This window comes from Monodelphis domestica, chromosome 3 (genome assembly GCF_027887165.1).
Source record: "Monodelphis domestica isolate mMonDom1 chromosome 3, mMonDom1.pri, whole genome shotgun sequence".
NCBI classification, from domain to species: Eukaryota; Metazoa; Chordata; class Mammalia; order Didelphimorphia; family Didelphidae; genus Monodelphis; species Monodelphis domestica.
This window is the reverse complement of record NC_077229.1, coordinates 125,592,842-125,605,341: the sequence shown is the minus strand read 5'-3', so window position 1 is coordinate 125,605,341 and position 12,500 is coordinate 125,592,842. Positions and strand designations below refer to the sequence as shown.

Below are 12,500 nucleotides of genomic sequence, written 5' to 3'. Positions count from 1 at the left end.
TAGGCTGTCAGGCAGATAGGTGACTCAATGCATAGAATGTGAAACCTAGAGTCAGGTAGACTTATCTTCCTCAGTTCAAATCTAGCCTCAAATATTTACTAGCTATATGAACCTATACAAATCATTTCAACCCCATTTGCCTCAGTTTCCTCTACTGTAAAATGAATTGGAGAAGAAATGGCAAACCACCCTAGTATCTTTGCCAAGAAAACCCTAGAGGGAGTCACAAAAAGTAAGATACAATTGAAAAAAAAACAGCTCAACAACAGCAACACTTAGTATGGTACTTAGAACATGACAAAGAAGGATGATACAGAGGAAACGATGTTGAATTTGGAATCACTGAGTATTTGGGTGTGAATGCTAGATAATCCACCTACTGCCCTGTGCATCTTGATAAAATCAGTTTTCCTCCTTTGTAAAGTATGTGAAAGAGCTTGGGGGAGACTGGAGGTATAAATGAATAAAATGAAATTAAAAAAAAACCCTATAAGGTTCCTTCTAGTTCTAAATCAGGATCTTATGATCCTACCTACTTCTTCTATCCTTTGTGAATGGGTGTTGAGTGAATGGAACTAAAAGCAGTCACAACAGTGATAATAGATTCCTCAGCATTATCCTTACAAACTAGAGATTCAACTTACCAAAAAATAACGTTACACTCTCCACATCCTTAAATGCCCCATTGAAGAATGTGATGTTATCTAAAAAGGGATAAAAGATACAAAGGAGAAAAAATGATATTATAAGAGGAATATTAAATTTGTATAAAGATATAATTACATGACAAGACCACCATTTTGCTGGAGGCTAAAGAAGACTTAGGGTGGAATATTACAATTGTTTTCTGTTCCTTCCCTCTGGAAGGTAGGATAATTGATTGGAGACTCATTTTGGGGAGAACTGTCATCAATAACTACACAACAAAATAACTGCCTGGAAAATATGTAAAAGAAGGTTGTCTTAAGGCCAGAAAAATGATACCAAGTCAAGGAAGGAGCTGGTAATACATAAAATATGGTCACCTAAGGGATGACACTATTGGGTGTGCTTCCTGTGTGGTGTCCCTGACCCTTAAGCCTGTCAGTGTTAATGATTTGTAGCTCATAAAATTATTTCCTTTCAAATTTAATAGAGCAATTGGGAATGCCACCTTGAAGGAATAAAGTCCCAGACTGACTGAGTGAACCGAGAAGTTAAGTTCTCTCAGGAGATCCTGAGGATGGATAATTGACCAATTACAGTTCTTGGTAACATGGTGCAACAAGAAGCAGAAGAAAAAACATCCATATGACCAAGCCTATGTGTTTGACAAGGAAGCAAGCAGACTTTGTAAAGCAAATAGAATTACAAAGAGGAACTCATAGAATAGAATAGAATAGAATAGAATAGAATAGAATAGAATAGAACAGAACAGAACAGAACAGAACAGAACAGAATAGAATAGAATAGAATAGAATAGAATAGAATAGAATAGAATACTGACTAGTTGGCTTTGCCATATTGGCTACTAGAGTACAAAAGCCTTTGCTTTCCAGGATAACAGAAGACTTTGTACTGTCTATGTAGTGTTTGGCATTTTCATGGAGACAAGAAGGCCCCAAATGCTGGGCATTATTAGGCTCAGCAGTTTCCTCTTTCCTGAGAAAGTCAAACCAGCTACAATTATGGACATCGTCTTTAGGGTAAGCAGGGAAAGAGAGAGGGATTCAAGTGCTTACCAGAACTAGAACCAGAACCAGCACCAAAACTATCATGTATCTTTGCCCTGTAAAATGTATCTTTAAAAGCTAGATAATGCTTTTATATTTTCTCATTGTGTTGTCAGTCATTTATACCATTCTCTTAACTTTTGGCTTAAGATGGCTTCCTTAGCCTCTTATAATGATTGGCTTAGCAACCAGGATAGTGAAAATTACTTCCCTGCTCAAACAAGGAAAAAGAGAGCCAATTAGACACTCACAGCCCCACCAATATAAACCTTCAGGGATAGTCAGCTATTAGCTCATGGAATCTTGGGATACCAGAGTTGTGGTCAGTTTTGTAGAAATTCTACCAGTAGAATAAGTTGGAAGAGTATTCCCATCAAATCTGACAGCTGGATCTGAGGAGAAAGAATGGAATACTATGTACCAAGAGGTAGGAGTTTCAAGAGAATGAAAAATCTTCTAAATCTTTTTGAAATTTGGAAATTAACTCCTTTATGATCAATAAAAATAAACTTCTTTTCCTGTTTCTTAAAAAGATGCATTGTCCTTCTGTCAAAATCTCCTGCTTCCCACCTCCAGCTAAACATAGTAAGAATATTCAAAAGATTCTCACTGATACTTCTTGGAAGTCCTCGAGTCATTTCCGATGGAAGATCTGGTGTATCTCCATCTTGTCCACCTATTTGTGACAAAGAGAGATTAACAGGAAGGAAATATTTTAAAATTAAAGTCTCCTGACTTCATAAGGATAGTGAAACGAGACAAAGGGTAAGAGAAAAAATGAAATGGAAACACATCTATTTATGGATCATGGAAGGAGAGGCAATACTAACATCAGAATGTAAAGCAGTAGTCACATATATCATCTTGTCACTTTGACCTGTCTCCTGTTCCCTAGAAGACCCTGGATGATTTTGGTAAATATTATAAATATATTAAATATTAGAAATAAAATATGTAGGCAAATGTATATTTGCATGGGTATGTGTGTTTATGTATCTATACATATGTGTGAATAGCAATAAAATATTTCTCTACATATAAACAAATAAAAGTATATGTACATCTATACACACAGTGAATTTTAAAATTATTCCACCCTAATCAGACCATTCTTTAGAAGATCTGATTTAGCTATTTCCTGATCAGTAACAATAGAGATACTTGGAATAACAGAATCAGGTGTTGGAAACTCTACATTTCTCCTCCCTTCTTAGTTTAACAAGATTTGGAAGGTCTTCATCAAACTCAATATTTAATTATCTAAGGAAATGGCCTTCAACAGACATGTGCAGAAAAAAGGACAGACCTCTGGGCTGTCCTAAGTCAAGCTAAGTCATCATTGGTACAGACGAGATGCAGGAAAGTGACGTAAAACCGTCCATATAAGGCACGTCACTTCCTCTCTCCTTCTCTTTCCCTGGAGAGGTGACTGGCTGAGAGTGTGCTAGGCATTTCAACATCTTGGAGTGTTGCTGGTGAGTTTTGCCCTTGAGCTGATTCAGGTTCGTGCATCTTAGCTGAGCCCCTTTGGAGGTCAGGCTGATTCTTCCCTCCTTCACACTCAAAACCTTACTTTCTAGATCTCCTAATCTTCCTGCCAGGTATTAGCCCCTTCCTTCTTCCTTCTTCTTAATCTTTATAAATAAAATCCTTGGTGACCAAATATAATTATTACATACATACCATAATTTTAACCCTTACAACACACATCCACAACAATGTCTATGCCCACTTTTAATGAATATGTAGATATTCTTTATAATATACATATATGTATACAAACATGTAACATGTACATGTCCATGTATGTTTCTACATAGACATATCTATGTATCTTTGTGGATATATACACACACACATATACATAGATGTATGAATGTAGTTATGGATAAGACTGGGCCAGAGAGCAGTGTTTCAATATGGATCCTCTAGCACAGCGATTCTCAACCTCTCAATTTGTAGCAATGAGAATACATAATGCATATCAGGTATTTACATTCCAAATCATAACTGTAGCAAAATTACAGTTTTGAAATAGCCACCAAAATAATTTTTTGGTTTGGGGTCACTGCAACATGAGGAACTGTATTGTGGGGTCACGGCATTAGAAAGGTTGAGAACCACTGCTCTAGCATATGGGCTTGCTTGATCCTCAAACAACTGGAGAGAGGAAAGTGAAATTCTGAGAGAATGATGCATGTTCTCCACACCAGGAGTCCCCAAACTATGGCCTGCGGGCCACATGCGGCCCCCTGAGGCCATGTATCCAGGCCCCATCACACTTCTGGAAGGGGCACCTCTTTCATTGATCGTCAGTGAGAGGAGTACTATATGTGGTGGTGCCACTACTTCCAGTGGCATAATCCTTTGCGTAGTGTCTTGTTCTGAGAGTAACTGAATGAGAACGAGGCACAGCGCAAAGGATTATGTGGCTGCACAATGGAAGACGTCAGCCTGGTGAGTGGTGATCTGGGGGAGGGGATTCCGCACTGTGTATACTGCTGCCCCGTATAGTGGTGGTGATGATGGGCCTGTGCAAGGTGTGACAGGCCCATCACAGCCCGTGCTGCAGCCTCCGCTTTCCCAGACAGCGGTATACGGATTTGTGCACAATTTTTTTATAGTCCAGCCCTCCAGTGGTCTGAGGGCCAGTGAAGTGGCCCCCTGTGTAAAAAGTTTGGAGTCCACACATTTCCTCCAGAGAGGCAAAACTGGCATGAACTATATGGCCAGAATAGAATTTCCAAATGCACTAACCCTTTCCAAAAGCATTATTTATCCTGGTCTTGATACACTTGATACTTTTGATCACCCTTACTCCTTGTAACTAAATCATTAAAAAAATTTTTCTCTCAGAAGTAAGTAATTTTTTTAGAAAAGGTAATTACAAGTGTAAATAAAGTTCCCTGATACCAAGGATCTGAGACATTCAATTTCCCTACGATAGTCTTTAGCTAGAGTTTCAGGAGAACTTTTGCCTTAGTGGTACAGATTGGTTTTAGAAATGAAAATTATGGGCTAATTATATGTAGATATAGATTTTTTTGTTGGGGGGCGGGGGAGATAAGTGGTGCAGTGGCCTTAATCAGGAAGATTCATCTTCCAAAGTCCAAATCTGGCCTCAAATACTCACTACCTGTGTGACCTTGAGGAAGTCACCTCACTGTTTCACTTTTCTCATCTGTAACATGAGCTGAGAAAATCCCAAATGGGGTCATATATGACTGAAAAGCAAGAAAAATAGACATTTTTTATACCAGTCGAAGGTGCCCCCTGTTCCTTTTTTAGACTCCACAACTTAGTTATGAAATTATAGAGAAGACACATTGATTGAATGATTCTATAACTCATTCGAAGAGGAATTCTCACCAAATAAAAATACGAGGATATAGGGAATATTGCTAATTGAAGTGGTTGGTGGTTGGTAGAATTCTACTCAGTGACAGAGATAAGATAGCTCCTACCTTTCAGATGCTTACATTATTTTTATGGTTGGGGCTGGGGAATGGTACAGATACAACAAGTATAATATATGAAAAAATGTAACAAAGAAAAAATATTCACAGAATGTTCTAGAAAAAAAATTTAGGAGGGAAAGAAAACTTTCAGGAATATGGAAAAGATGTAGAGAAGACATGGGATCTGAACCAAACTTAGAAGACCTAGAAGAGAAGACCTAGGATAGAATTTAAGAATAAACCCAAACCTTAGAAGGTGTGATTATGCATGATAATCCAGTGAAGGAGCTGTCAGACTCCTGGGAGGAGAACCAGGAAAGAACAGTGTCATGAAAACCTAGAGGAGAGATGGTATCCAGTAGGAAAGGGTAGTCAGCACTGATGTATGTAGAGATGGTACTCTAGAGAGAACCATTAAAGGGTTTAGAATAGAGGAGTGGCAGGAATCGAGCTGTATATTAGGAAGATGGGTCATCTGCTGTATGAAGGATGATTGGGCAGATCCCCAGAAGTGGGAAAAACTGGATAGGAAGTTATGCCAATGATCAAGTAGAGCAAAACCCCTTTATAGATTGGGAAATTCCATCTGCATGCCAAAAGTGTCCTGGAGAGCTCATTCCTCTTGTTTTGAAAAAGCATGAACTTACCAAATGAAAATCAGGTCTTTATTGTGATTCTAAAAGAAAGAACCTTGTAAGGTGCTAGTCAGTAGCACAAAGACTTGGTAATGGCTTTGGCATTTTTCAAATGCAGCATAATTGCCCACAATCTGTTTAATTAGCATAACAGCTACTAGTGTTAGAATGGCTGCTCCCCACTGGAGAAGCAATTGTAAAATAGACTCCCACTTGATAATCACTACATTTTAATTTTCTTCTTGTGGCTGATAATTAAACTCTATTCCAGAATTCTAGTTGATATTATTACATATGGGCGCTAATGAGCTACATCTTTTGTTCTTCCTTCCTACTTATTTTCAGAAGATAGTTCCCATACCCTCTCACCATAGGTTGTAAATCCTTCCATCCCATCAGACCATGGGAGATGAGCATGTCTTCCAAGAGAGTAGTGGAAAGTACTACTGACTTTGGAGTCAGAAAATCTGAATTCCTATTCATACTCGGATCCTGACTAAATACAGGAGCCTGGGAAAGTGACTTAGATTTCATGGGCCTCAGTCTTAGCTGTAAAATAAGGGTGTTAGAGCAGGTCATCTTTAAGGTCATTTCTAGCTCTAAGATCTAAGAGTATTCATTCTGAGTCTATGACTGAGTTAGTTCACTTAGAAGAATCAGAAGTAGAGAAATACAAGGAGAAAAGCCACAAAGGGCAAAAAATGTTGGATTGATGGGTTGGGACAACACAATACAATATGACAGGGCTCTGGACTTGGACTAAAAATGTAAGTCAATCCATTCAAACAATCACCTCCCCCAGAAGTCCCCACATAAAGTAACTGCCTTGGTCAGGGAGAACTCATTCCTGAGTCAGACGTATGAACTAAGTATGGACCTAGATATTTTTATTAATTGATTAGCCAGTCAGTCAAAGACATTAGACTAGGTGTGAAATCTTTATAATCATTGGATGAAATGGAGTAACACTCTACTGGAAGCATACTTAAATTAACTTTTTTTTTTCCTATAGCAAACTGTCACATAAAGCCATCCAAAGGATGAGGGATAACTGATACTAATGAGTTCAGATACTCTGAAGAATATAATCATGAAGCTTTTATTATGATGCAGGACTGGAGGAAGATCCTGGTCTAATTTCCTTATTGACCTGAAGGGGTGGCCTTTCAGGAAAGTGGAAGGGCTATTTGTAAATGCTTAAGTCAGTGATGCTCATCATGGACTTCCCATGTGTATGAAACTGCTTTCTGCATTTACACTTCTAGAAAAGTACCACCCTAAGGAAAAAAAAAAGGAGGGGGGAGGAGAAGGAAAGTGGCCCAGCAATACCACATTTCAAATCATTTTACAAAGTGGTAATCGTCAAAATAGTCCAGTGCTGGCTAAGTAACGCAGTGGGGGATCGGTGGAATAGATTAGATGAATGATACAGAGCAGTAATTAACTATAGTAATCTGGTATTTGATAAACCCAAAGATCTAAGTTTATTTATTTATTTATTCATTCATTCATTCATTTATTGATTTATTCATTTATTTATTTATAAACCCTCACCTTCTGCCTTAGAATCAATACTGTATATTGGTTCCAAGGCAGAGAAGAGCTAGACAATGGGGATTAAGTGATTTGTCCAAGGTCACAGTTAGCAAGTGTCTGTGGCCAGATTTGAACTATTTAATTTGAATCTGTTACCCTAAAAACTATAATCCCCAGCAAAACTACGATTCCCAACACCCCACTCACTTCCTGTTGTTACTTGCTGACATAGACAGGATATAAATTGGGTGCAGTTCCATCTCTTACTCTCTTTCCTTCCTGTCTTGGCTTTGGTGGAGCAGGGATTTTTGAGCAGGTAGAAAAAAACTTAGTCATGTGGTTCTGTGTTGTCAGATAATAAACTTTATAAAAATAATACTTGAAGTATTGCACATTAATTTAAATCTTACAGAACCCAGGACCTTCCATCTCTGGGCCTGTCTCTCAATCCACTGAGCTACCCAGCTGCCACCAAGATTTAAGTTTTTAGAAGAAGAACTTACTATCTGACAAAAGTTGCTGAGAAAACTGGAAACTAGGTTTGGCAGAAAATAGGTGTAGACCAATATCTGACATCATATGCCAAATATATAGTCAAATGAGTATATTATTTAGACACAAAGGATGATATGATTAGAGGAGTATAGTGTATTTTACCTGTCTGATCTATTATAAGGGAAGAACTAATGATCAATAAGAGATATGATGGAATGATGGGAAATAAAATAGATAATTTTGACTATATTAAGTTAAAATTTTTGCACAAATAAAACCAATGCAACCAAGATTAGAAGGAAAGTAGAAAATCTGAAAGGTGGGAGGAATTTACAGAACTGAGTCAAATTTATTAGAATATATGATATTCCCCAATTTATAAATGGTCAAAGGATATGAACTAGCAGTTTTCAGAAGATATCAAAGCTATTTCTTGTCATATGAAAGAATTATCTAAATCACTATTGATTAAATAGAAATAAAAATAACTCTGAGGTACCACCTCATAGGTGTCAGTGTTTGATAAGCCCAGATAAGATGAAAATGGGTACAAGCTTTAGACATAAAGGGTGATATCATGAGCAAATATAAAGAGCATGGGGGGGGGGGCAGGAAGACCTGCAGAAATATTTATAGCAGTCCTTTTTGTGGTAGTAAAGAATTGGACATTGAGGGGATGCTCATATGGCTGAACAAATTGTGGCATATGATGCAATACTGTTGTGCTTTAAGAAATGACAAGCAGGATGGTTGCAGAAAAACCCGGGAAGACTTACATGAACTGATATTTGTATCAGTTAAGGGAGCAGAACCAGGAAAACATTGTATATAATAAGAGCAATATTGCAATGCTGATCAATGTGAATGATTTAGCTATTTTTAGCTATTCAAGGATCTAAGACAATTTCAAAGGACTCATGATGAAAAATGCTATCTACCCTCAGAGAGAGAACTGATGAAGTCTGAATGAAGATTGAAGCATGCTTTTTTCCACCTTTTTTTTTTCTTTTTGGTCTGTTTTCTTTCATAACATGGCTAATGTGCAAATATGTTTTATATGACTATACATGTAAATCTATATGAAATTGCTTGCCTTCTCAAGGAGAGGGAAAAGAAAGGAGAGAATTAGGAACTCATATTTTTTAAAAATGAATATTAAAATTGTTACACTTAATTGGAAAAAATATATACATCTTTACTTAAAAGAAAGTACCACCCCTTTTTCTTGAGTCCCTTTCCATCTCCCCAGAAAAATGAGGAACTCTTCTAAAAGGATGTCTTTTAAGCTAGTTAGACTGTATATTGGATTTTAAAAAGGATATTCACTTACCAGCAATTGGCAACATCAACATACTCATCATAACAAATACCAACATCATTTTCATCACCAAATAGAAATGAATCAATGACCTGTTGAACAAAGTAAAACATGGTGAAGAATATTAGAATATTTGCTCAATTCAATTGAACAAATATAAATTTTATACAAATCAAATATGGACAAGCTGCCTTTGTCAGTGTCAAGCACTGTAGATCAGTGGTGAGAACACTTGATTACATATCAGCAGCCTGTGCTCCAATCCTGACTCCCTGATAATAATGCACTATGTGAACTTTAGAACCTTCATTTTGCTCCTTTGGGACTCGGACGCATTCTGTTCCAGGAGCTCAAATGCACCATTTGGATCTAGATTCGGATATTTAGCCTCAATGTCCTTTTTGTAATATGGGGACAAGACTATCTGCAGCTCACATGGTTGCTGGAAGGAAAGCACTTTGCAAACCTTAATTTGCTACTGAAATGTTTTTACTCTTAACTTCAGTCTTAGAATCAATATGTGAATTGGTTATAAGGCAGAAGAGTGATCAGGGCTTAGCAATGGGAGGTCACACATGAAATGTCTGAGGTCAGATGTGAGCCCAGGATCTCCCATCTCTAAGGCTGACTCTCTATTTACTGAGCCATCTAGCTGCTGATGTTTTTTAAGAAAAAAACATATTCATCTTTCAAATACAAAGATTGGACCAGATAATCCAAAAATTCCACTCTAACTCTACCATTATGGTCTAACATTTCTTTCAGATGTAATATAATTTATCACCCAAGGGCTCTTCTAGCTCCTAGCATCTTTTGTTTTTATAATCACACATCAGAGGGACCTGGACATATTTCACTCTGATGCATTATATCGATAATACCTTGATAGCTATAAAATGTGGGTAGAATGGATACATTTTCAGACAAGATTTTCATGTATTCAGCAGAGATTCAGACTTGATAATGACATGTTCCCTGTATTTTTTGAGGCTGACAAGCAAAGTAGTCCCTAAGATATGAGTCCTGTCTTATGACTAAGGACAAACTTTTGTGAGTTCAATGGATGAAAGCACAGGAATTCTACTACCCTGAGAATATTCTCTTCTGTTGGGGAGCTTTAGAAGTTTCAAGGGAATATGCAGACATAGATGCTCTGGATAAATTCTTTATTAAAGAGAAAATAGGATGTCCACTGTGGTTTGACCACCAATGCCAAGAGAACTGGAATATTTAATTAATCAGTTATATAAACATATTCCACCATGCCAAACTTTTAAATCATAGGATGTTGGAGTTGTAAGGAATTTTAGAATAGTAAAATGTGGAAGAGTCCTTAATGATTCTCTTCTTTAGTCCCCCATTTGGATAGTACAGAGTTAAGGCCCAGAAAGATTAAATAATCTGGCCAAGATCACCCAGCTAGTAAATCTAATAGCCAAGACTTGAGGCCAAGCCTGCTGCTTGCCAGACCCTTGTGTTTTCTGCTGTATTTCTTTCTCAGTGGTGTCTGTCTCTTTTGTCACTCTGTGGACCAGAGAAGACCAATATTGTCCATTGCATTTTTTTAAACAATATTTTATTTGGTCATTTCAAAACATTATTCATTGGAGACTAAGATCAATTTCTTTTCCTCCCCCCCACCCCCCCATAGCTGACACACGATTCCACTGGGTTTCACATGTGTTCTTGATTCGAACCCATTTCCCTGTTGTTGGCATTTGCATTAGAGTGTTCATTTAGAGTCTCTCCTCAGTCTTATCTCCTCCACCCCTGTAGTCAAGCAGTTGCTTTTCATCAGTGTTTTTACTCCCACAGTTTATCCTCTGCTTGTGGGTAGTATTTTTTTTAGATCCCTGCAGATTGTTCAGGGACATTGCATTGACACTAATGGAGAAGTCCATTATGTTCGATTGTACCACAGTGTATCAGTCTCTGTGTACATTGCATTTTCTTGTCAAAGATACTGGAATGGTTTACCATTTCCTTTTCCAGTAGATTATAGCAAACAGAAGTTAAGTGGTTTGACCCGAGTCACACAACTAATAAATGTCTGAGTCCTGATTTGAACTCAGTTCTTCCTGATTCCAGCTCTATCCACTAAGTAACCTAGTTGCTTTCTATTTCTTTGTTTCTTACTAGGACTAAGTTAATGAGACCAGTCAGTCTTTTCTCTATCCCCTCCTCCATTTAAATGCTTATTAACAAGAATAGCAAGTTTGGGAAAAACTTCAATGGGAAAAAGAAAGGTTCTCTTCAAAATCACCAGAGATCTCTTAATTGGTAAATCTAATGATCTCTTCTCAGTCTTCATCCTTCTTGACTTCTCTGCAGCTTTTGACACTATCACACCCTTAATTATTCTTTCTTTTCTTGGTTTTTGTGATGCTGCTTTCTCCCCTGCTTCTCCTTCTGTTGTCCTACCTTGTCAGGTTCAATGGATGGATTTTTAGCCGGATTACTAACCCTGGGCATTTTCTAATGCTTTGCCCTGGACCCTCTTTTCTTTTCCCTTTATCCTATCTCAAATGGTGATCTCATCAGCTTCCACATATTCAGCTATCATCTGCAGATGATTCTCAGATCTATATGCTCAGCCAAGTTTCTCTCCTGAGCTCCAACTCCACATCACCATTCTCTTGTAAACATGATCCATTGTGTGTCCAAAACAGAGCTCCCATTTTCTTTTCCCCCAAATCTTTGCTTCTGAACTTCCCTAAATAAGAAAGGACACACCAATCCTTCTAGCCACTTAGGCTTGAAATCTTGGTGTTATTCCTAATGCCTCACTTTCACCCCCCTCACATATGCATTGCCAAATCTTCTCATTTTTACCTTAACAAATCCTGTGAGTTTCCTTCTCACTGTTTATGCCACCTTTGTGTAGGCCCTCATTACTTCTTGTTTGGACTAATGTAATAGTCTTCTCACTGGTGTCTCCCTGCCTCTAGGTTCTTCCTGTTCAAATTCATCTCTTAATCTGTTGCTCAAATGATTTCTCTAAAGTGTAGGGAATTTGGCCATGGGAATTCTCCTAATTAAACTCCAGTGTCTCCCTGTTACTTTAGTGATAAAATAAAAATTCTCTCTGGCACCTAAAGCCTTTCACAACCTATCCTCAGTTCCTGTCTCTCTAGTCTTCTTCATTTTACTCCCTTTTACAGTTAAAAATCCTGCTACACCCTGGCCATTTGCTTCTCCTTACCCCAAACCATTTCTCAACTCAACACAAATATCCTCCATGCTTTAAATACTCCCTTCTCCTCCTCCATACCTCCTGGATTCAAGACTTGGCTCAAACTTTACTTTCTTAGGCCTTTCCTTCTCCAGTCCTCTCATGCCTCCTGAT

General features: G+C 37.8%; 1 protein-coding gene across 1 annotated transcript in view; it reads right to left on the bottom strand.

The window, feature by feature from the left end:
* The window catches only part of OC90 (otoconin 90), a 70,236-nt gene that overhangs the window by 41,904 nt on the left and 15,832 nt on the right, over window positions 1–12,500 (bottom strand). Inside the window, exons 2-4 of the mRNA XM_056821022.1 lie at window positions 9,167–9,246; window positions 1,487–1,641; window positions 645–704 (exon numbers count right to left, since the gene is read on the bottom strand). Coding sequence (XP_056677000.1) covers window positions 645–704; window positions 1,487–1,641; window positions 9,167–9,246 — 295 coding nt within the window. The remainder of the gene's footprint in view (window positions 1–644; window positions 705–1,486; window positions 1,642–9,166; window positions 9,247–12,500) is intronic.